General features: G+C 39.6%; 1 protein-coding gene across 1 annotated transcript in view; it reads right to left on the reverse strand.

Annotated features, from left to right (window-relative positions):
• Window positions 1-246: 246 nt before the first annotated feature.
• ABHD17C (abhydrolase domain containing 17C, depalmitoylase) overlaps window positions 247-26,332 on the reverse strand; it is a 32,659-nt gene continuing 6,573 nt past the window's right edge. Inside the window, exons 2-3 of the mRNA XM_032195221.1 lie at window positions 5,574-5,753; window positions 247-1,750 (exon numbers count right to left, since the gene is read on the reverse strand). Coding sequence (XP_032051112.1) covers window positions 1,531-1,750; window positions 5,574-5,753 — 400 coding nt within the window. The 3' untranslated portion in view covers window positions 247-1,530. The remainder of the gene's footprint in view (window positions 1,751-5,573; window positions 5,754-26,332) is intronic.

Raw genomic sequence — 26,332 nt, forward strand, 5'->3', positions numbered from 1 at the left:
TGACAACGACGCTCAGACATTTCTTCTCAGCCATGACTCATGTATTTTTGTTATTTAAAAACAGCTGGACATCATTTAAAAATAATCTTTTAAAGATTTGATCTACATACCATACTGTGTGGAAATGAGGCTTTCTACTTTAGGATAGCTTTTCCTTGGAAAAAAAAAAAAGGAACTAAGTAATGACATTTAAGTACATTTTGTTCTTTTTTTGTATGAAAATAAGATTCAAAAAATGCAGCAAGATCTAATCCATGCATCCTTTATTCCATTACAACCACTGTGTTGCATTCTAGCAACAGGACACAAACTGCAATCAATCGCGATCAATTTATACAACAATCTGAGGCTTACAGTACATTTAAGGCCTTTAAATTTGGAAAAATTAGACCTATGCTAGTAGTGTAACAATTACATGTTTTGCATTTCTGATGCATAATCTGTGCGATTCCAGTGTCAAAGAATCAAATTACTCCTAAACTAAAAAGATCAGCTCAATGAAAATTTAGTTACATAAATTCATCAAAACATAAATGTGTAAATTTTTTGTCCTGGAAACTTTATAAAACTTTAATAGCAAAATAATATAGGGATAAAAACATATTTTAACAAAATGTATTCAATCATATACAAACCAGAATTTTGCAGTTTATTGTAGCTAGACTTAAATTAAAACTACCAATTAAGAATCTATGCACAATGTAAATTCAAATATGTACAGTACTTTTAAAAAGTCTACAGGAATGCTTTACAGAAGGAAATGTCTGTTATGGCTATTATTCAGACCATCTGAATATTAAAATGAGTTTTCTAGTAGTAAATTTACACATTTATTTTTAAACAAAAGCAATTTTGTCCATAGTTCCTTTGAGAATATTCCAGTTATGTTTATACAAGGTAATGGAGAAGTCATTACAGAGTTTAGCCCCATATAGTAGTTTGTTTATTATCAGGAAAAAGTATATTTAAATAATTTACTTGGGAAGATCAGTAAGTTAACAAAAGAACACTAAAAGGGAGGAGGAGGAACTTCATCACAATAACTTTCCAATTACAATACCACAGCTAGAAACTTTACAAAGAAAGTACTCCCTTAGATTGAACCCATGGCTGATTGTTTAGAAGAAGCTGTAGCTCATAACAGTTATGTTCTACACACTGAGAACATTGAAAAAAAAAGTCTTTGTAGGACAGAACTATAAACGATCAGAAGTGAGACAGAGAAAACTGATCTTCAATGAATACAGCACTAGGTAAAAAGTGTCCCCATAAGCAGCTAGTATTCCCCACTTCCTTCAGGGCAATGAAGCTAAAAATTGTTGGAATTACAGTAGTTGACCATATTGTGTGCATTAGTAGAATAGTTTCCAGATATAAAAGACAAATTTCATCAGATGTTTGATTAGAACACCCTAAATACAGGGCATTTCTTCATAGTATAAAGCTATTACAGCTATCCAGTTAAAGCATGTGCAAAAACAGGTAATTTCTTCCGTTCACAGTAACTGAGGTAAAATCAGGTAGGCTTCTTCAGGAGTTGGGAAGTTCATGAGATATGAACTGTTTTAGTCTCTCTAAGTACTGTGCATAAAGCTCTATGTCATTATGCCCAGCCCCTTCTACCCAGAGGGGCTCTACTGCTCGTGGACATCGCTCGTACATTGCCAGGCCGTGGGAGAAATCGATCACCTCGTCTTCGGTACCATGGATTACCAACACAGGAGAGGTTACCTTAGATATCTTGTCAATGCTGAGGGATGGAAAAGGAAAACAGTGCTCAGTTTGTGGCTTTAATTTTCACACAGTTAAAGAAAGCTAGCTTAACTACTAGTACACACCCTGCTTGCCACTGCATGCTTTAAATGGCTACAAAACCTTGAAAATGGGAACAAACGATATGGAACAAGGCTTACTCCCAAAATGCATGTGCAAACTGCAGCCTGTGCTACCATTATGCTGCCAGTTCTGATGGCAAGAGGCTCGAATGGGCAGCAGTGCAAATAAAGTTTGGCACCTGAAACACCAGCCAGTGGCGTACCTATAAAAGAAACCACCGCAGAAAGCTAGTGTATGGCAAATCAGATTCTATGAGACGTTACCACTGTGGACTCTTTGTATTACACATTATCACCTTCCCATGTAGCAGATTAGCAACCAGTTAACTGCATTCCAGTCACACAGACTTCATGCAAAGAGTCAGCTCATGAGGTTTGAACCTGTCTTTAACCCCCCGAACGAGGGGGGAATGAGATAAAGTAAAATAACCCATTCTTTGTACTGATTGTCTGAGTTCAAATGGCAACAGAGAAAACTGTGGGAAAACAGCAAGACACAAGGACATTTAACTGCAAACCAAACGAAACTCACACAGGATTTTGCTTCATGCCACTGATTTCTTGTCCCACTCCAAAAAGTGGCCTTAAAAGCAAGCTGTTTGAGCCACATTTTGCAGGCCAATGCACCTATTGACTGCCTGGCACAGGAGAACAAGGGCAGAGGAAAGGGAAGGGCGACAAAGACACCCCCACACCTTTGAGTTCTGACTAGAAAACACCAATTATGAAGCATACTGGTAGCACATCAGCTTCAAGGTGGTGAACAGCAGCTTCTGCCTGCCTTCTCCCAGGCATCAACCCGTACTTTCAGACAGCTGTTCCACACTGGTAGCTACCTGTAACTCCAGTCTGTATAGGCACCATGTGCTAATGTGCTCAGCTCCCCACCACTTCCACTTCTATCAACAAAAGGAGGAACTGGCCAATAATGAGACTATGCTTTGGCTCAGGACAGTGGATGAGCTGGGGGGAAAAATGAGTATCAGTAATATTTGAATTGACAGGAAGAAAATGTTATTTCTTTACACTATCTAATAACTGTTTGGATTTTTCTGTCCTGAAGAAAGAATGTGATATTAGTAAGACTAGGAACTTTACAAAGTGACCAGACTAATTGCTTAGGATGATAACAAATACAGATGCCAGCATATGCTGATTTAAAAACAGGTTTAAAGAAGATTTATCGAAATATAGTTAATTAAAAATTAAGATGTAAACTGAAGCACTAAACCTCATACAAACATCTCAGCATTCAGTATTCTACAGAACAGCCACTGGTATTCCAGTAAACAGCTGAGTGTAAACACATTTTAGTCTCTGTATCAATACTTCCTCGAAAAACAGATTTCATGTTATTTAAAATTAAAATGCAGCCTATTTCACTCCTCCTGTCTGGAATCTGAATTGCGTGCAACTGTGCTGAATACCAAAAAATATCCCAAGAACTTGGGAGATAGAACAATGCAGATTTCCTCCCCCAGTTATCATCCCCAAATTAGTACAATACCCAAATGTAATACTTAATCATGAAAATGCTACATAAACTGAAGTCTTAAGCCCATGCAGGGTCTGTCCCTGAGTTCCATGATGTGACAATACAGGTCAGCCACATACACTTACAGAGATATTTATGTATTGTTTTAGTGGCTACAAACCAAGATCTCATTTATTGTACGAAACCAGGAAACCCCTTTCCCTGCAGTATTTAGATACTGAAACTTTTTCCCCACACATATTCACAGACCATTAAGCTAGATATTTGTATTTTGCAGAAAATTGGAAAGTGTCCCGTTGCCAACTCAGCAACTCATAAGGCAGCATTTACACTGCACGTTGGACTTGCTTAGTATTCTCGGCCATACCACTCTGCAGCTAGAAAAATCTACAGAGACCACATTCTCACGGAGTCCCAACATAAAATGCACATAATAGCAATTCACTGGAGGTGCACACAGAACTATTTTGTTTCCTGCTGTGAAGACAGACAGTTGAGCTGTACACATACAGAAAAACACACTGCTGTTTATTTTCACTGCTTACAGTGCAAGTGAAGTCAGACTGACAGCAATGAGCAGCTCAGTAGGTTAAGAACAAAATTCTCAAGAGCTACAGTGCATCTGTAGTCAGTGTCCCCCCCCCCCCTTTTTTTTTTAAATTGATCTGGCTGCTATCAGCTAATCACTACTAGTTTTGCGATCACAGCTATTATTAAGGTGCTGTTGTTTTCTCTAGCAGAAGCTTTTGGAAATACTGGGTTTAAGGTTTGAGGATGATAAACAAGTTTGCATAAAACAATTTCAAATTCTGATTGCACCTTCAGCAATTTACATTTTTATCTTATTTGGAAGAATGCAAAACTTAGGGACTGGACAGATACTGTGACAGCTACTGTTACTTCTGGCTGTTTAGGCGTGGGTTTACAGCTATGGTTTTCACCCTCCCCCACAGTCTAATTTTAATCTGTTGTAACTGGAATAAAACAAACATGACAAATGCTACGAGCATCTCCTACTACACTCATTGCAAACATGACCTTCTGAAGCAAAGTCAGGTTTGCACAAGATCTCAGTGAATCCTCTGCTTCTTCTTCGCCCTTCCATGGACCACTTTGCTTTTTATCTGTCCTTCTCCTTACTCCCCCCAAGTCTGTATACACTGCTATAGAGACTGGCTCCCCTCTCACATTCCCAAACGTCTAACTCCCACAGATAGCTTTGTCATTGTCTTGATGCAGGACAATACTCACATAAATATCTCAGTTTTCTAAACAGCAGTCCACTTCTGGCAATACTTGAAGTGTAACTGTTCAAAGCCACAACGACAAAACATCTGTAGGAAATTAGTAAGGCTAAGCTCAAATGCTAAGATGTGCGATGTAGAATTTACCAAAGTCTTAGAAAGTCATTGGACAGTCACTTAGGCAGTTACTAGATACACATTGGCCTGCAACATGTGGCTTATTTACTGGTTGTGAGGGGAAAAAAAAAGTTATGAAATCAAGAAAATATGTTTTGTCCTATCGACATTACAAAAAATGATTTTGTAAGTTTCCATGCAATAAAAGCTAAGCCCTTTCAGCAGAACAAAAAAAAAAAAAAGAAAAGAAAAAAGCATTAGAATGAAATCTTTGCATCCCTGCAAACATGCAGAAATACTAAGAAAATTCCTAAAATGCCTGTTATTCCTAGAACATCTACTATTCCCAAATATTGAGATACTCCTTAACTTGGAACTGTTGCAATTTCAAGAGAGACACTAGGCTCTAAAGGCAAGTGTTTTATCTTGAAACCAATTGTACATGCTTTTCTATATGTAAAATACTCCAGAGCCTCTAAATCAAAACTGACTAAGATTTTAAGAGTGTACATTAATAATTTGTTAGTCATTAGTCTGAAGGACTTAATAGGACATTATCAGTTATTAAGGTACCTATCCAAACTTGAAGGTATAAAAATTCTGATTTTAACAACCCACAAAAAAAAAAGAAAAAGAAGAGTTGTAAACACTAAGACTTATTTATGTGTTATCATGTCAGTTTGAGACTTAGAGCAGCCTGTTCACGTGGTGAATCTCTACTTTGATTTAGAAGTACGTCTCTACTTTGATTTAGAATGTGAGGTTTAAAATACAGGTCATAATTCAATAAAGTTCCCCAGAAAGTTACGTGGCTAGTCCTTTTTAAACACCTAAAGAGCACTTTCAGTATAGAGCAATTATCTTTGCATCATTTATACATACCTTGGAAAAGCATCAAAACAATAGGTTTTCCTAGTGTCAGGAAAAGCTACCCGTAATCCAGACATCAAAGGAGAATGAAGGATTACTGCTGCACACTCGTACCGAGATGCCAGGTCTACTGTAGGGACAGTACCAATACTCTGACCGTACAGAATAATGTTCTCAGGACTAACGCCATACCTGCAGAGAAAATAAATATCAATTTAAAAAACATATTTTGTATCATAAAGGCAAAAGACAGAAAAAAGGTGGAGGGTGTAAAACAGATTAAAAAGAACCACAAAGCACCCCTTCCATCCATTGAACTTTAAAATCCACTCCTAAGAGACATGAGTTTACAAGCCTAAACTCTAAAATAGAACAGTGAAGTAAATATTCAGTGTATTGTACAGGCTGAAGAAAGCTATCCTCAAAGGAGGAATGTCAGTTTGTTGATCTGCACCATTTTCATGAACACCTCTTATCTTTCCATTCTGCAGCACAGAGAATTATAAATTAGACTTCTCCCTACCTAGAGTCACTTCCAGGAATCTAAATTAGGTATTCTGGAGGCTGACAACCTTTCCACCATTAAACAAAATAGTTACTCCTTTGACACTCCTTTTTTTCAACACTGCTGAAACAAAAAGACCAAATTGCCTTATTAGTGTAGCTAAAGATGCCAAAAAGCGTAAGAACTTGAGAGGATAGTTTGGTTCATTTTTCAATTGATGATTGGTATGAGTAACTCATCATTTTTCTTTTCCTGTTTAAAATATGATGTGGAGCTTATTTTGCAATTATAAAGATGTCATTCCATAATTCCATCATTCCATAAAATTCAGGGTTCAAAGGGAGACTTGGACGGCTCCCAAATATTTCTATCTAGCCTGTAAGTTGTCCTAGTGTGTGTGCTCTTTCGCAGAAGCAACTAAGAAAAAGCTAAATTAATAACATCACCAATTTTAAGTATGCAAAATGTAAAGGAATTTGGAAGTAGCACAGGAGGAGGTAACAGAGTAGGGTAGGAGGAACAGTACAGTAGTATTTGGTCACTACAACTTTTAAGAAAGCTACAAATCAAAGCTATTTCTCAGTTGGTTGTAGATTATTTATCCAGGTTTCTAACTCAATTTTCTATTGCAAGCTATATAAAGAATAATTGATCGGGAAGAGAACACATTTCTATTTGAAGATAATTTGCACTGAACACATCTTTTTGCCAGTCTACACTGTCCTGCTGCCACTGCTGTGGCAATGAAAATCAAAACCTACAGTTTGGCCTATAACCAATGTACACCTGGGAAGCTTTGACAAGCTGATAAACATGTTTGACAGGGCTTGATAGTACCTGACTTTCAAGCAGTCAAATGATTGGGTACTTGCAAAAGAGATCATAAAAATTACAGTAGAAGAATAATCCAGCCCTGACCATCTAAGTACAAACTGGCAAGATTGCCTGTTTTTATCATGAAGTAAAACGAGGCTGGATTGTAGATTCTGTGCAAGTAGAATTTTCTTAATATTTCCATGCTGCTGAGCATAAGGGTGCTTTTGGCATCTACTGTAATATGAATAAGCATCTGTATAAAAATATCTCCCTGGAGTAAAATTTTATCCTCTTGGTAACCAAGCAGCAGCTCACGTTGGTGGTCTATCACCACAGCCATGGCCTGATGTTTTTAAAGAGATGCTGTAAAGCTCTTTTAGGAGAATTTTTCCTTCTTACTGTTAGAAACAGCCCAGCACACAGTAGAGCCTGGCTGGTTTTGGTATGCATGTTAGCAGAATCTCAGAGCAAAGCCTTGTCCTCACAGACATCATTCCAGCTGCTGGGTAGTGAGCGGGTCAGAGGCATGTACCTTTGAAGGCTGAATATGGAAACTGTGCATCCAATCTGCTGACCTACCAGCTGTTGCATCACATTAAAGAGGGGCAGAAATGCATCAACATCAGGAAATAAAACAAAATGTGACCTCAACAAGAAGTAGCACTTAAGTAGGGAAAGAACAGCATTAATACTGGTAGGTTTTGAAGTACCATCTTGTGCTCCAATATCATGTTAAATCCTATTTTTAAAGGAGTCACAATCTATGGAAAGTAGAGAAAAAGATGTTTGAATGATAATCACAGGATAATAGGACAGCATAAGGTAGCCAGAGAATTCCTTTAACACAATTGCCTCAGCATTGCAATTTTCTTCAATTCTCTTTCTTTCTAGCATACCTATTGCCATAGCAGCAAGCTGCTCAACCTGCAGTATAAGCTGTTTTCAGAAACAAAACACCAAAAGCAATGAATACAAAGAAAATCAATCTTACTGGCATAATACAAAATTGGAAGACAGATACCGTCTATAGCGTCACTAACAAAATCAGAGCTCTCTAAACTTACAGAAGTCTTTCTTCATCGAAGCACTACAACTAGTCAGTATTTAACTCTTCAGAAAGGCAACACGGTAATGTTAACAAAACAATTCTTAAAAGTATTAGGACTTTGAGTGGGTGCGTGTTGCAGCCTGTCATTAAGTCAAACATCTTTTCTATTTTGTACTCCTACTAACGGACAACTAAAGGAATCTCTTGGACTGTTTCAGTCAGGGACAGTCCAACTTTCCAAGCCAGGAGAGTTCCTGTTACAGATTTATCTTTCTAAGCCCTTTCCCATTAGGCCATCGATCAGAAGGTGACACATCAAACTTCCCACAAACATCAGCAGAAACATCTACATGTAAAATTTATTGCAAGGCCAGAGGACAGCCGACAACTCGCAAGGAAGGGCCATGAATAATTGACACACGCAAGGCCCTGGGAGCTGAAGGCCACGGCCTGGCACCGGGGCGCTTGAGGCCTCACGGAGGCTGCCCAGCCGGCGGTGACTCAGCAAGGAGGGCTTAGCTGAGGAACCAAACAGCCCAGGGATTTTGTCCTTAAAGTACAATATTCTTCTGAGAGGAGGCTGGGCTTCCCCTCGCTCCGCAAGCTCCTTTGTGGTGTTCAAAGATTATTGCTGCTGGGAACAGTGATACCGAAAGTGAAATGGAAGAAAGGAGGAAGAGGAGACACAGATAAGAAGAAAGCAGCGAAATGGGGACTAAGTGACATACAAGGCAGAAAGTGAAAACAGCGAAAGCACAAAGCAGAAGACACCCTGAGCAGAGAGGAACTCTGTTAGTCTGCTCTCCTATTAAGGAAAAAGTCTTTCCAGAAGCTAAACAGCAGCTCCTAAAAATATCCTTCTGGAAAGGAGGGAGTGTTGGTCTCTGTGGAAACTGTGCTCAAGCGGAGGGATGGCGAGGCCCCAGCCAAACCGCGGGGCCCGGCACAGGCACGGCGAGGTGCCACGTGGAGATGGCCTCCCAGCAATGCCAGCACCTGCACATGCAAAACAGCCATTTGACAAGAAAATGAGGGAAAGAAAAAGAAGAAGTGAAAGTCGCTGAAGAGTGTGAAGCTACTGTCATTTAAAAGGTGTGCCTCTGCTTCCCCAGCCCGCAAACTTTTATCAGGTGGCAAAGTTCTCCAGTGCAGCCTGCTCCCAAGAACCCACACGAGTAGATTATCTGGATTACGGATTACATTTCCTAGGTGTACCGGAAAAAGAAAACAGCCATCTTCACAAGCAGCACAGCTCCAGGCACCTACAACTCGCCAGCTCAAGCCAGGTCAAGCTACGGCATCAACACACCCCACAGTTAATAGCGACACTGTTTGCTTTGTTCCCTTCCCTCCCTTTATTCCCTCAATTTATATAAATAGGCTAAAAATAAACCATTTACAGCAATTCTGGTTCCTCTCTGCTGGCATGAACCATATTCACTTAAACTGGATTAAAGAATCCATACCCCTGACTTTTCCACTTACTCCTGCGCAACCTAATATGAGATTCCAGTCACAGCAACAGGACTTCAGCTTTGAGTGATGCTGACAGACAGTTTACCACTGCTATTTTCACTCTGTTGCAAGTGTTAGTGGCATGCTGCTGCAGGGACTACAGAAGTGCCATACATCCCAACCCTGGCGTGCTTGTGGCCAAAGCTACAGTATCCCTGCCAGTCCTCCAAGGCACTAAATACATATTCATTAATGAGGGCAGTTCTTTTTTTTTCAGGCTGAATCAGTGAAGTTAACCACACCTCATATTTTCAGTTTTGAAATTTTATGGTATTTGCTGTCCCAATACCCCTTACCTAAACTGGAAAGCACATAGAGCGGCGTGGATATAGCAACAGCAGCAAATCCAAGTTTTCATGCTATTAAAAACCAGTTGCAGTAGCTCCATCTAGACAGAGAGCACCACAGAAGTGTTTTGACTACACAAAACCCATTCCTAATGCTGTTGAGACTTACTGTTTCACCGCTACCAGACTACAGCAGCTACTGGTGATCAAGTTCTTCCTCACAGAGTTTTTAAAGAGAAAGGGCCAGACAAAACAAGGTAATTTGCTTGTGTTCTATAAGACAGAGTATAAAACTGGGCATAAAAACCCTCTCAAGGGAAACAGCACAATGAAATAATTCACTTTAAAAACATGGAAAGGGAAACCAACATATACCAGGAGCAACAAAACTTCATGCCACACTTGGAAACAATAGTCACTTCAAGTATTTTTTTTTTCTAGAACATACATACGCTTAGATACAAGGTCTTTATAGGCTTCACTGCAAGCCTGTTCCTCTGTCTTTATACAAATCCTTTCAATTTCCCCCCAAATTAATATTTTAAACATGTACTTTCAAATGATTGTAGTGCCCCATTTTGCAAAGAACAAAGAACACACTACAAATTACTCTTACAAATTTAAATTGAAGAAATCTTTTTAAAAGAATAAGTTATCACTACAAGCTATTAAATACGAGGAAAAACTACATATGTGGCATATTTTAATTTGTCATGATGTACTTTCATTTATTTTTCAAAACACATTATCTCTAAATTGCATAATTCAGAGAAATTTAGATTGCTTGCTAGGAAACACAAATAGGTTTTTCTTCAGCATCACTATACACTTCCATAAGATCTACAGTTTCAGAAATAAGTTTTTGTTTGATTGTTTTTTAATAATCTGGTATGAATCTGAAAATCTAATTTGGAGTACTGAAAGAAAAATTAAAAAATAAAAACCCCACATGCAGATTGCATGTCAAATATGAGATTAAACTGTGGGATATTTATGTTTAAAAACAATCAACAAGAGAGGTTTGGTCACTAAGTACTCTAGGTATTTATGTTATCAGAACAAAACACTGAATTTCACATCCTGGTTCAGCAAGTGCCACTCCTGCATCTCAGCCAAAACACCACAGAAATCATAGCAGATTTTGAGCCTAAATGCCAGCGCTGAATTGAAAAACAAAACTTTAGATCAAGGATTTTTGTGTCAACCATAACATCAACTGCAAAATGAGAAAATCAGAATTAATTCACAATTCACATGAAGCCCTGGCACACAGCTAGAGCCCCTTTGCCAATTTCTCACTCAATTTTCCTTGAATTCACATGAACATAGGTCTAAAATTCCTCACTGTTTTCATAAGCACAATAGACACTGACTCTTTAAATTATGTGATGTCTCTCTCCTCTACCTTTTTCCTGCTTGATTCTAAGCACAATGTGATCCAAGTTCACATGTAGGAGACTTTGAGTTCACGTTTTCATTGTAGTAGAAGCCAGAAAGAGTTTGGATAGTATTCTGGCTTATGAAACTGCAAGAAAGAGACAATTTGTTTTGGCATATTTCCCAGCACACTGTCACAGGAGCAGACAAGTAATTCCACAAATGTGTTCACACTCAAAATAATTTCAATGGCTGCCAGAAAAATTTAATCGAGGAATATGCCACTGTTTTATATCACTATTATTTTACTGCCACACCACAGAGTCATTTGCTTATGCTGTGGAGAAACCCCAGCACTGATCAATACACGCTAACTAATACTGGAGTTACAGGACAAGCCTACAACACCTGAAAATGCCCTCTTTCAATGTTATTTTAGAAGCTCACTACTTGCAAACACCACAGCGTAGCAGGCAACTGTGGCGCTAATCCAGTCATACAGCAGCTCTTTTTTTTTTTTTTTCTTTCTTTTCTCTCCATATAAATCAGTCAACCACACAGAAGCAACTTGGCTTCCTCCAGCCACTTCCGTAGGATGATCAGCTGTGCTGCAGTAACCTACATCAAAGCATGAACTGCTACATCTGCCTCCTGGTTACTGCCCTGTGGTAATCGGCTGGTTTTAAATATTGAGAACCATGCCCACATCAAGTGCATTGGCTATGACAAACCCAGGGGATCTGCACAGTGCTGAGTGGTGAAGCCACAGCAGGTTCAGCCCTGAACAGCTAGGGCAGATGAAGAAAGGCGATTTCATGGCATTCTCTGGCACAAGCTGTAATGAAATCACACGTTTATTGAGTTACACTGAATTGTTTGTTACCAGATCTACTTGGAGAGGAGCCCGCAACTGTAAAATTAGGGGCAAAATGTTTCAGTAGTGTCTAATCATTAACCAGATGTATTTCTAACAGCATAGTCTCAACAAGCCTGACGGCAGCAGCAGTATAACCGCTCCCCACCTCCCAGCCTCCATCCAGCACTTCCCCACTTCCCAAGCACTGTACTGCCACAAGTGCTCGCACTGAACTGACAGAGCTGAAAATCTCTTTTTGCAGAGCTTTCCTTGCCCAGGTTAGTTCAAGTATGACATAGGATGTGGAAATGAGCACCTACACTCAAGTCAGACACAAGGATGGCTAACAACTTCCATTTATTAAGCAAATAGCTTTTGTTAGACCAACAGAAGGTGGAGGGGAGAAACAGGTGAGCTTTTTCAGCAAACACTGCTCTTCAGGTGCTGTGTGTCATCCTCCTCTTGCCCCGTAGTACTAATTGCTCTAAAGATCACTGTTACCTCTACCAACTAACCTGCCTAACGTCCTCACACCCATATGGCAGTAGCAGCACTAGCAGAAAATCAGCTTATGCAGTACCACCGCACAGCCACAGCTTAATCCAGAGGCTAGCTCATTCCTTGACAGGGTATAATTGGTTAAACCAGTTCTGTGCAGAAAGAAAGAGAATTATGGTAGATCCCAAGTTCAACACAAGCCCATGTCATACTGTAAACACAGGACTTAAACATGCCAGATGTTCAGATAAGAGATTATTCCTGGTTCACTCAGAACCAGGGGGTTCTGGTTCTCAGCCAAATTACTGTATCTTATTTCCAGCATCTCATGGCAGAAGAGATGTGGAGAGTTCAGAGAGGAGCAGCAAGAACAACCAGGTATATAGGGGGGGAAAAAAAAAAAAAGGCATTTGAAAAATTTAGAGAAAAAAAGATTTGTTTATTCCAAAGGAAAGAAGGCTTCAGGAATGCATGACAACAGGTTTCACATACTGAGGAGGCAGCTGCAGAGATGAAGATGGGACCCACTCTGCCTAGTTTGAGTAGAACAAGATGGAAAGGGCAAAAAAAGTGCAGCAAAGAGGTTTAGGTTAGTTCCCCCCACACTCCCACCCCCCTTTTATATGAAGAAGCACTGTAATAGACTGCCAATGAGACAGCAGAATTTTCATGATTTAATGTTTGCGAGAACAGGTCAACCATCCACCTACCAGGAATAGGTCAGACAATTAGTCATGGTTTGGGAATGAATGGGACACTTAAGGACTCCTCACCTCCATTTCCTGCACTTCAGTGCTCAGTGGGGTTTCCCACTAAAGATAAGACTGACGTGTTTTTTGTAAAAAAGTACAGATTACTGCATAAACCGAACGAATTTATAAAGCTCTACACAGAGTAGCTTCGGGGTGGGGGTTGATATACTATTTTGAAATAAATTCCTTAGTATGACAGTTCTCTAAATTTCTTTTTATTTTACTTCCAAATACATGAAGTTACTTTGCATTCATCTGGCTTAAGCACAGGCCCCTGAATATGTCATGTTTTGAAGTGGGAAACGCCTTCCCCTCATTTTTTCCAGCTTCACTAGCACAAGTATGTTCCTTCTTCCCCTTTGCCACCCGTATGGTTGGAGAATTTCATACCACACCATGGCAGCACTTCCACAGGCTCGTCTTGCACCACGTTTTTGAGCCATCTTCCCACCATCCTGCTGCCAGCCCAGCCACAGCTCTGCATCCTGGCAGGCAGCAGGTCCTGTCTGCAGCCCGTCTGCTGTTACTCGTAAATCAGGCTCTGTCCTCACACCCATGTATAGCTCATGATCTCACAGCAGAGACCATTTAACAAATGCAATAAGACTGCATCTATCCACTTGAATTTTTGGAGCGTTTTTCAGACAGAGTCAAAAGAGAAATGAATGAGAGAAAGAAATAGCTGGTGGCATGCCTCATCAACTAGGAAAGACTTCTGCAAATCTGGATTCTGGAAGAAGTCTCCTCCGAGCTAGCTGAGCAGTAGCAAGTGGGATACAGAAGACAGAATGGACAGAAAATACACACTCTGTGCTTCCTGATTTATTTATTTATTAAGGAGCTACCACGTAAGAACCCCTTTGTTTTCTCTTGCACTGAGAACTCAATTGTATTTATGACACGACACCCCCCAGTAACCTAGAATACTGAGCTGCTGTTCCATTTGTTAGGATGCTTGTTTGTCTCCACATGAACTAGGTGCTGTGTACAAACAAGGCACAGATTTGAAACTGCTGCTTCTACAGGACTGAGATTTTTTTTCCCTCCTGATAACAACTTAAGGTATGGGGAAATAAGAGTTTTCAGTAAATATGCTTTGAAATTTAAGCAGAAACTCATGTAGTGGATACAGTGACGTGAGAGAACAGAGTAACTTTACGATCATTTCATATTGAAAGTTAGCAAGAAGGCCACTGATGATCAAAGCCAGACTTTTCCAGAACATCCAAAAACCATGAGCAGTGACATGACCAAGCCGTTTACTTGAACTTCTACCTTTATCATTCCACGATTTTATGACAGTAAGATAAGGCTCCAATATCAGTGTGTGTACATACAATGAGAGGGAAGGATCACCCTCCTGTCAAGCCCCATGGTTTCTTTTCTTCATTTTGACTAGTCAAGGTCTTTATCAGTAGACAAGAGAGCAGAACAGAACAGCAACATGGGAAGTCAAGAACAAACTACTGCGATTCCAAGGGCACACAGTGACGTCTTCTGCTCACAGGGAAACCATGACATAGCTTTAACTTAAAAAGACTTATTATTATACACATACTCCACATAGAACAAAAAGAGAAGCAAAAGCTAACCTACCAAACTGCTAGAGAAAGGCACAATAGCTCTGGCAGAAGAACCTAAGCCTGCTACATGTGGTATTACGACAGTTTTCTTGTTTCTCAGCCTTGTGTTTTTAAATGAGTTTGAACAATTAACAGAGCTTTCTGACCACGGTGCCCTGCGACTGAAGAGTGACTTCAAAACACTTCAAAAATGTCAACCGACCTCTCATGTGTACTCATTGTGAGGGCAGAGTGGCTAATAGCTTAGTGTGGAAGTAACTGTAAAATTAAAAAAAAACAAACACCTTCCTCGCAGGAGGTAACAGTATTTAGGCACGAAGCATCACCCTCTGGCTTCTTAAAGAAGCCTATGAACTAGAACACAGATGTGTTTTATTCTTTTAACTTGTGCCTGAGTAAAAAGGGACACACCTTGACACCCTCGTAGTACTCCTGATTTCTGAGACTGTCCTTTTTGGTGTTTATTTTATCTCCCTATGCACAGGTGCAATACAATCAAATCACTATAAACTGAAAGTCCAGTATCTAGTAATGATTGAAGTAAGAGTTAAACACATACATACAGGTGAACTTATCCTTGCTTTAACAACTTGAGAAGCCAATTATAGCTCTGAAACCAGCACTGTCTCACAAGGCAAAGGTTCTGCAGACACACACATACTGTCTACTATACTTAGTTTCTTGCTTCTCCCAAATTATTTTCTAACAGCAGTCTCGATTTACACCATTTAGTCACAAGACAGAATGGGTAGATGGCATACTAAAGTCAATCTCTCAGTCCAGTTAGTTTAAAAATAGAGTTGGAGTTACTTCAACTAAGTATTTTGCATTTAATTAAGATGCTTCATAGCAAATAAACGTGCAAGAGAGAAGTATTAAGTTTTATTTATCAAAGACAGGGAACCTTTACTGGCCACTAAAAACTATCTCCATTGACCACAGCATGAATAATTCACAAAAACTCAGCCAGCCACGTTCCATTATATACTCTTTACTGTAACCAGTGTACAAAATCTATACAGCCAGTCTCGGAGGTGCATTTAAATAACCTGATACAGCAGAGAAAATTCTGTTACCTTCTCAGAGAAAGCCAGTCTATAGCATCTTCTGGAGTGAGGAATTCATTATCCTCATCCCCAGCTTCTCTTTCTCTCATCTCTATCTTGCTATGGTATTTTTATTTCAGCCACATACTGCATACAGTATGTTTTATAGTACAGCAATACTCAAAAGCTGAAAACAGGCTGAAACAATGCAGTAAAATGCTCCCTAAAATTGTATCTTATAAGGGCTATTGCAGAACAACTCCTTGTTGTTGTAAGAAAAAGAAAAAAAAGATTGTATCTGTGTACCTAGACACAGTATCTTTTTATATAAGGATTCTAGGTAAACCAAGTTATGTGGCAACTAACACAGAAACTGCTCTTGGAGAAGAAGTCTCCTCCGATTCCCTAGGAAACATTAAAAAAAAAAAAAAAAGTACAAATATTAACACTGGTTCTGTGGTCTCACAAGTTCTGTGCTTTCCTAACTGTTCCTTACATTTCAGCTGCTTCCAAACCAGAGAGCCTTGCCTTCTTCTGAGGCTGAAAGCTCAGAGCAAGCCAAGGCATCCTATCCTGGCTCCCTCCTGAGCCTGGCTGCTCCAGCAGCTCATAGCACAACCCTCCTCACCGGCCAGGGAGTCAGAGGGTTTGCAAGCCTCAGAGAAGCAAATTCAGTGCTCTCCAACAGCTCCCAATGCAGTTTTGTTCAGAAGCCCTGTATTATTCTTTTAATACCCTCACCTGTTTGTTGGAGCACCTCTGTCACCTCAACCAAATCTCAAGCACTACTCTTACCCTGACTCTTGGCCACACGAGGCCCTGAATTCACTTTTGTGGCATTCCCCTCCTCTCCTCATACCTGTAACACCATGCAATATAGTTTCAGGCCATCCTACTGCAGCACTAATTACCAGGAGCTGCATCTATTCAAGTCTTAAGCCTCTGACTCATGTGCTGAGATTACTTATCCGAGAACCAGTACAGTGGCTTTTGACCCCAGCTGCTGCCTGCCCCACCCGTCTGATGTTTCTACCCTTTTACCAGCTCAACTGCTCTCAAAGCAAGGAATAATTGCTGAAGCACGCAATCCAGAAGAGCCAAGACAAAAAAAAAAAAAAAAAAAAGCACCGGTTTGCTTTGAACATGCCAGGCTGTAGATTCTGAAATACAGTTATTATTGTACAGGAATATAAGCTGAGCATCCTGTCCTCATGCAGAGTCACGTACAGATTCTTTCCCAAAACATATCCCTGTTATACATTTATCTTAATTCAGAAGAAACAAACAAAAATGAAAAAAAAAATCCATCCTCTCTACCGATCAGCACATAGCTCACAAAGTACAATAAAAAAGTGATCCAGTTAAAGCTGATGGCAAAAACAAACTTTGCATCAGCACTGATTTAACTGATCCCTCTTCATCAGGTATATCCATCTCAAGGAAACAAGACTGACCTTACATCGTAATTGAACTGCAAAGCTCACTTAAATCTTCATGCTTCTAAGTTTGCATAGCTGATCAGCTACACACACACACACACACAATGACTTAATGAAAAAAGCATCCCCTACGTAAGGATCTTAAAACAGAAGTGTATGCAAACTCTTGTGAAGGCAATTGTCTAGATGCTCCAGAACAATGAAATGGCTTTTCAAGCTGGAATTAATCCTTTGGAGATTAATATTAGGAAGGCTAAATAGGGAAAAAATAAAAGCAGATCACTCAAAAACTGATTTCTATAGCATAGGGTCCTAGAACTACATCCGTAGCTAGTTCTACCACTGAATTAAAATGAAACTAAATAGCTTTTTCTTGTACCTTTTTTTGTTTTTAACTCTTGCATTCTCTCACAATTATTTATTATATCTACATTTCAGACTAATGGGTATTTCATCTATAGGTTTTAGAAAGAGTCTTACGCTTTCAGGTGATAAAAGCAGAAGATCAACCCCATTAAATGACTAGCTTTGCTACAGTTAATTGATATAACTTACAAGCCACTAAACACATGGCATTGATACAGTATTTTCCTTAAGTCACTCAGACATCTGTAATTATATCCAGAAAACAAGCTGACAAAAAAAGATTCAACCATTATCTCCATAATGCTGACAGAAGAGAACAAAGAAGTCGAACAGCCTCAGCAAACTGCAGGTGCTTGTATCTGAAATCCTATTAGAGCAGACAAAGTTAAAGCCATTTTCACACTGTTCTTCAAAGATCCCTGGAAATCTGAATGCAGTCTCTCCCGCAGAGCCCCAAAGCCGAAGTCCCAAGAGGATTACACGGGAGCTGAGATGGATGAGGACTTGCAAGTACGTGAGCAGACAATCTGCATGCATTGTTTCTGCCTATTCCAAAGCATTGTTTTAGTTCTAGTAGTGACTTAAGAGTCCCTGGCAGAAAGGGTAGGAGAGGGCAGGAAGGGAGAACAGAGGATGAGGACAGCAGAGAGGTCCTGCTACAACAAAATATCCGTACCTATGCACTGGCCCAAGATTCCTAAAGAGAACTGACTGTAAATGGACGCATCTGTCCCTGCTAAATGAATATTTTATTGACAAGCATTATATGAAGATGACTCAGCTGGCAGTAGCATTTCTCCTGCCCTTGCATACTTGTATTAATATGCTCGTGCACTGTAGAAGAGCAAGCAAAGTTATTAAATAAGACTAGATCTCTCTCAAAGATATGCAATATCTCATGAACGTTTAAGGGCTCAATGCAGAAGCTAAGTGAAGTGTCACAGGCCATTTTTCCAGGAGAAAACACATCCTGCTTGGATAGCACTCTTAATTCTATGGAAATATTTCATGTTTCTTTGAATTATTCTGAAACCAATCCCATAGATTTAAAGAGGAAAAGCAATGCTTCCTTTTGATCTAAAAATCTAAACATTCAGCACTTCCTCTGCACTGACACGTCTTGCGAATCACAAACAGGAAGAAATCCTGCTTGGATAAATGACACTGTAACCTCTATTCTTCCCCACCCCCAGCCAAGAGCAGAAAGCAGATCAGTTCTGTATGTGCTGCAGACACTGAGCTGTACTACAGTGTGAATTTGGATGTGCCTAGGCACTTGATTTCAAAGTGGAGAATATTCACAGCCTCACAGCGAAACACCACTCCCCTGCCTTCTCTCTGTTACCCATTCTCAGACACATTTATTAAATATTCCAATAACTAACAAGAGTGCTAACTGCCAAATGGAAGAAGACAGTCATTTCATGAAACCACTCCATTACAAGAAAGTATTTTTCCAATATCTTTTAAGAAACAAGAAGATCTCAGTGTTCCTTGTTTCTCACCATTTTTGGCACTCCATTTTTGAAGTAAGGCATCAGTTCATTTCTACTTTTTTGCTGTGGGGTTTAAAATCTCATCTCAGGGCAGCCTATACAGACTTACTCCAATGGAAAAAGCACTAGGGAGGTTAAAAAGAGGATACTAACAGAACCTTAGGAAGTGCCTTTATACATAAATGGATCTTAAACACTCATTTTATGTTGATGATAAAGATCTATGTTCTTATACTACAAAAAACCTCCTTCTGGTATCAGCTACGGGTAGCTTCTTAACTAATCTTCAAGAGGAAGTGTATTAATAGATACAGGGGTGGGAAGAAAAAAAACAGTGAGGGCCTCCTGTAGTTTACATTAAAGTACTATATAAATGGGAAGCTGCAAATGGTTCCCAGGTATCCTCAAGTTCTTCCACTGTCATTACTTGAAGACAGCTCACTTGACTCTACCAGGCTTAAAGACCTGCTGCTCCTCAGAATCCATACATTTTTCAAGCAGCATTTAGACTTGTATGATTTTACATTTATTTTTCCTCTTGTGCACGTTCTTTTAATGAACTTTTAGCGCATTCAATGTTCAGACCCTGGTAACAATCAATATAAAGCTAAGATGATTAAAAAAATATACAGCAATCACCAGGATTAACAGCACCAGATGTTCCAAAACAGCAGATCGCAGATAACTAGGTTCAGAGCTTAAAATCAAATTTCCTAGCCAAAGCCTTTATCATCACAGACCCAGGGGCTAAATCCCTCCTCCCTGTTTGTCCAGGAGCCACTGCTTGGAATTTTGAACGGTTTAGCATGGACTCTGCATTCCTTGTGTGTTTGGCTGAAGTGGTCATGAAATCGGTGTTGTGCTCTCCAGAAACTTAACAACAGAGCACAAACTCAGCAATTTATTACATAAACGGATGTCTGCATTTAATTACATGCAAAACATTAAAATAGGTAAAATGCAGTGATGTGTAAAGTAACTAATATTAGTCTAAGAAACAGGATCAGTACTTCTAGAGATTTAGGGAGGTACTCATTTCTTCACAAATTTCCTGAACTCGCATCAGAAAACTTAGCCCTGGAACTAGGTCACAAACACTTGTTCAGTTTAAGCAGCTCTTATTTGGCATCAACTGAGCTTCTACGGAGTAAAAGGCATTTTGACCAAGTTGTGCAGATCAAGATGCTTTTACGATATTCACACAGCATGGCTGGGTATTTTGTTTTCTGCCAGCATTCTCTCTAGTTAACAGAACCAATTGTTTTTGTGCTCTGTCTGTGAAAGGTTTTTTCAAGGAGGAGGTTGACTAGCAAGAAAAGGACGCTTATCAGTTATCAGACAGCCACTCCACAAGCAGCAGAAGTACCTTGCAGTGGATCAAGGACATCTGTTAATGCAATCACTTAAGTGCATTACTCCAGCTGATGCTAAAGGTAGATACTGACCTGCTGATGCATCTTAGGAAATAAAAATAAATAAATAAATGAAACATTAAAAAATAACAAAGAGGGAGAGAGAGGAGAAGTAGCTTCCTGGACTACGATGTTTTTCAGTGTCCTATTATTTGCCTCTGTATCTGTGACGCCATTCTGGTAAACAAATCAGGTTCCCTGCTTAATTGTAGCACCACCTGAGAACAAGTGGGTATGCAGGAAAAAATGCCAGCAATTCCAGTAGGTGCCACACCAGCAGTTGCCAGGCATGGTTTATTGCTATGTCTTGCGCTGTTGGAGTTTCTATTTTTGAAACAACAGATAACATGTGTAATGTTTAGAAGAGTGGGTGTATTCATGTCAAGTTTAGCCAAACGCCCATTCGGTTAGTAATATTGTGTCTGTGTAGGTTTTCTGTAGTTCACCATTTCATGACACACACTTAGTTAGAAGCTGCTGCCGGGTTGCCCTCCCAGCACGCACTTTTCATGTTTAGCTCTCCACGCAGTTACACTTTTCAAATGGATAGTGCTTCCCTTTCTCCTATCACCACAAAGGTTTCAATGAGGAGGCAAAACTGAAATATTTCATGAGAATTTAAAAAGAGTATTTAAATAAAGTTTGACCAGACTTATTCTTGACCAATTCTACAGCGAAGAGCAGAAAAGACAGTTCACATCAGAGTATTGCCCAGAAGCACTGGGAGCAGTGGAAGGCAGAGGAGGCTAACAAATGAGAAGCAATGCTTGCTACATCGAGTCCCTCCTCTCCCTTTCAAAATGCCAGTAACAAAGTGAGCTGAGTTTAAACTAACATTGCTTCCATTTTTCCAAATTAACACTCACTTTGGATTAAAAAAAATGAAATGCTGTGGATGTCCAACCAAAGAGACCAATTGTGTGTTCGGCACCAGCTTGCTCAGTCTCAATAGAATAAAAGGTTAGGAAAGAAATCAGTAGACCAAGGACACTTTGCAACCCTCTCACTCTGAACAAAACTGGGTCAATATCAAGAATTTACGACAATCTTATCTTTTACGCCAAAATTCAGACAAGTTACATTCAAGTACAATCTGTTCTTTGAACCTACTGGAATCTTTGTTCTTTGTTAAAGCAAATGCAAATCGAAGTGATTCCTTTATTTGAAAGGCAAATAAATTTGTGCCTGTATTACTTCAGAGATAATAGTTCATATGTAATCAGATTAGTTTTTAGCACAAATTTTATAAAACAGGATATAGAACTAATTGTACTGGTTTTATGCACAGGAGGCTTTAGAAACAAATATAACATTACATGAAAAATTAGCAAGAGCTCAACGGAGAACGTAGAGGGTTACTTCATCAGAGAAACAAGCGTTTGGAAGCTGGCAGAGATTCAGAAGTCAAAACTTTTCAGCGATGCTAGTCAGGGTTTAGGTCAAACACCACCTATCTTAAACTGCTGTACTGACTTCTAAAAAGGTGCTTCTTGCATCAAAACCAGGTGCCTGTAACGTATGTTAAGTCAGTGTAATTATTAACCAGCCCGAGGCAAAGGTTACACGTTCATAAACTGGTATCCGTAAAAATAGTAAAACTGGTTGAAACGCCACCCCACCTCTTCCTACAACTTGGTGCTTTTACAGTCGGTTAAGCACAGAAGCGCTGTAATTTTCTGGAGCATTAAGACACCTTCAAGCCATACTTCATTAGAAAAATATACCGACTTTTACAGTAGGGAACAACAACAACATAATACGAAGAAAATGTATACTACAACTCAACAGGTAAGCTTAGATCCATCCAAGACTTAGAGGTAGTAGAAGACAGACTGGCTCTTGAACAACTGCCTCAAGGTAGAGAACTGTCCAGGGAACACCTCCAAAATAAACATCATATTTAATTAGCTATTTCAATTAAAAAAAAACAAAAAACATAAAACACACCCATCAGAACATACAAATACTTTTAAGAGAAATGAACCTATGAAGAACTAACAGCATATTGGAGAAGAGTTTTCTAAATTTGCCCCTGGAGGACATGCTTCAAAACCAAGACCATTTTCTTGAAAGATGCCACTTTCCCCAGGCTGTCATGCATTCATCCTGCATGAACTCATCACTTGTTGGGAAAGATGATACAGAGACGGGACAAAGATTAAGATCTGTACAAACAAGCCAGTCCAACATTTAAAAATGCAAGTTAACTACTAAAGAATTCCTTTGAATGCAGCTTGTTTTGTATACCACAAATGCAAAACGCTTAATAGAAGTTTATCCCCATATTATTGTTGGCTTTTACTTTGTTTTGCTTCTCGTAAGACTTGCAATTTATTGTACAGTGCAATAGTTGAGACAAATGAACCCCCCAACAGCAGACCTTCCCTTTTAATTTATTATAAATAATGCTTAAGATTCATGGAATAATGATTAAATAATCTGAATCTTATCTCATTTTATCTTATACTGGAAAGAATATATAGCCATTTTTACTGCTTTGCTGATACTCAACACCATTTTTCAAGTTCTCATAGAACATCCAAAGCAAAGCTTGACAAGCTTCACAAGTCAGCAGTGAAGAATGCCCAGAAAGATTTTATAATCTGAGCAAAGCCCTTTCTAAACAACCCTCTTGCTGAAAGAGAAACACTTCAAGCCATAAAAAGCATGCTCTCCTGAGAAATGCGTTGAAGCCAATCTCCAAAAATTTGGATTCCTTGGGTCCCATTATCCATGGCTTCATATCCACTGATTTGCAGTACATGCAAAGAAGTGGACATGCAATGTCATAAAGTTAGATTTAACTCTTCTAGCACACTGGGATCCTAAGAAGTTTTGCAGTGTCCTGTACAAGAACAGGTCTGAGAACTACCAGCTGACACCACGAGCCCTGAGAAAGGTTCCTTACCAGGCACTGCTGTACACAGCTCGTGTCAGTAGCACGCCTTGGCTGATAAACAAGGCTCGCAAGAATCAAAGTTGTTAAATTAACATTTTTATATGTAAGCAGGATTTTCAAAGAAGGCTCAACAACAGGACTTCCTAAAAGCAGACCCAAAACTGTGTAAACCAACCATTAATTTCAAATTAACATTTAAAAATGCATTTTCATCTTGAAAGACGTGCCTAGAAATAATTTCAACAGAGTGTACCAATAAATAATATTACTTTCAGACAAGCACAATGAAGTTTTTCTAAGAAACAGGCCACACAAAAGCCACAGATGCAACACTTTGGGGTTACATGAAGTTTAAATGTTTCCCTCTGCACTCTGAGGCAAACGTCCTAACTTAAAACCTCATCTTCCACATTGCCATCATTTTTCATCTATGAACCCACATGAAAATTTCCCTTTTTAAGGAAAAATGTTACACATTGATTTCATGATTGTAGGGGTTTTCCCATGGATATGCAAGCACTCATCAAGACACGAGCCCAAGGGAGGGAAGGCGGGTGGGAACAGAGCCGAATCCTGCTGCTCAGCACAATGTTCTGCCGATGCACGATGTGGTTTCATGGTCAGCAAATCCAACCGCAATGTTTAATGCCAATACAGGAGAAGCTTTGGTGTGTAGAACTAACATGGTGGTTAAAAAAGATATGGAATAAAGGTACAGATATACATAATGCCTGTATAACACCCATTATGCAGCTGGCCTAAACGTGCATCTTCCTGAGTTTACAGGTACACGCACAAGTATGCCACAATAACTAATTTTTCCTCAAACCAGCCTTAGGAACATCTTTGCATTCCTTATTCAAATGTCCTTAAGCCGACAGCACATATTATTCATCCCCTTCTATTAGAAGTCTTCTAGTCTTCTATTAAGAGCATCTTTAGTCCTCCGTGTTCAGAGGGAGTTTCCTGGGTTTGCAACCACACACATCCATTGCTCACACAACAGGCAAGGCTGGGAAGAAAAACAAACAAACAGCTCCCACACAGCCCAACAAAACACTCAGTTTGACAGCAGGAACGAAATTCAGCTTCATCATCAGATGTTGGGCTGAGCATGCAGGACTGGTATATGCCGTTCCTCTAAAAATTGGCAAGCACAGCAGCAAGATGGAGTAGGAGCGACTGGGTCACTGAAATGGCTTATTCACAGGTTCCAGTCCCTGTTATCTCCATTATCTGCTATCTGCAGATACAGAGGCAGAAGGTTTATCTGCTTATTTATTGTGTTTTAGCCCATAGCAAAACTGAGTTTAAGTTAGACAAAATAATTATTTCTTCTTCAGGTCAGTACAAACAGTCAATATAGACTCAAATTAACACAAAGAAATGCTCAAGAGCTCAAAACCCATCAAGATGTGCCCTTCCTAGACTCAAGAAAACACAAGCAGCCCCTCACCTTGCACACAGATAATGCCTTTAATTTCTCTTAAGTGCAGCGGTAACTGAAACGATCTCCTGAAGTTAATCAACAGAGAAAGAATTCTGCCCTTTTTAGGGGCTAATTGGCAAAGCAAACCTGGTATGTGCAGGAGCACGTTAGTTTCACCATATGCGTTGCTTATTTTATGACTCATTTCAAATGCTTCCAATGCAGCCTTGTAATTGATTTATTTTTGAGAAGGAGGGCAGAAGGGAGTGTTAGTTATTCATTAAATTTATTACCAGCTTTAGGAAAAAAAAACAGCAACGTTACTTGTCCATTGAATTTATTAGTGCTACATAATTTGGAGGCTGTTGTCTTTAAAGCCAACACAGAATGCAACTGAGGAATTAATTTCCTATTTCCCTTAAAAGTATTTGGGACAGGGTTTAAAGGTAAAAGTTGCCATAACCACATTACTTTCTCCACCATGCAAATGTCATCTTAAAACCAAACAAGAAATTCAGACATATGCTACGCTATTTAAGCTCCAAATGGCTAATTGCTTGGCATTTCCTTTATTCTAGTGTACTTCCACATGAGGAAGCAGCACAGAATCAAAAAATAGAAAACCAAAAAAACACCTCACCTGTTTCCTTTATTCAGTATGGAAACACAAATATCCATTTGCTAAAGAAGTCAGTTTTCTCCACAAAACCAGTTGCTGGCAGATAACCCACTCCTGCAGTGTAAGATGTTTCTCCATCTATATCCCCAGGTATCTACAATCCTGGACCGCATTACTACTTATTTCCCCTTGTTCTTCTCACTCACAAACAGTGAGCCACTGGAAACTCAGGGAAACGCTCCAAAGCAAAACTGTACCAAAGGACAAGCAAATATGGACAACCAAAGGGTTGAATTTTGGAGGGATTTTTTTGAGGTTGTGAAGGAGCAGAGATTGACTCTGGCTTCAGAGCAAAATCCAGCTCATCCTCCCAGTAGGATCACACCGAACAAACCTACATGCTACCAGAACATGCACAGCTCAGGTGGTCACCCTGTAACAGCCTCCAGCTCAGTCGTGAGAGCGAACACACTTCTCTGGCCAGAGTGAGAAGGGGAAAAAGGCTTGTCCTCCTTTCTCAAAAGGCTTCAGGCAGCTGAGCAGGAATAAAAACAGACAAGAGTCTTATTATTTTAGCATGCAGGATTTAACAGCATGGCTCTCTAGAAACCCATGTTCCATGCTCTGATGATGCAGAGAACCAGGCCCTACAACCTCCATGTGGCAAGGTAAACTAACCTCGCCAGTTCCAGCGGCTGAATTTCAGGACTATCCACACTCAGGATGACAAATAGCATTACCCTAAGGTTCTTTGGCAGCTTAGTTTTCTTCCCAAATATACTGGTTGCAAAAGATTTCTCACTGTCAAGAATATATATATATTTTTTT

This window comes from Aythya fuligula, chromosome 11 (genome assembly GCF_009819795.1).
Source record: "Aythya fuligula isolate bAytFul2 chromosome 11, bAytFul2.pri, whole genome shotgun sequence".
Classification (NCBI taxonomy): domain Eukaryota; kingdom Metazoa; phylum Chordata; class Aves; order Anseriformes; family Anatidae; genus Aythya; species Aythya fuligula.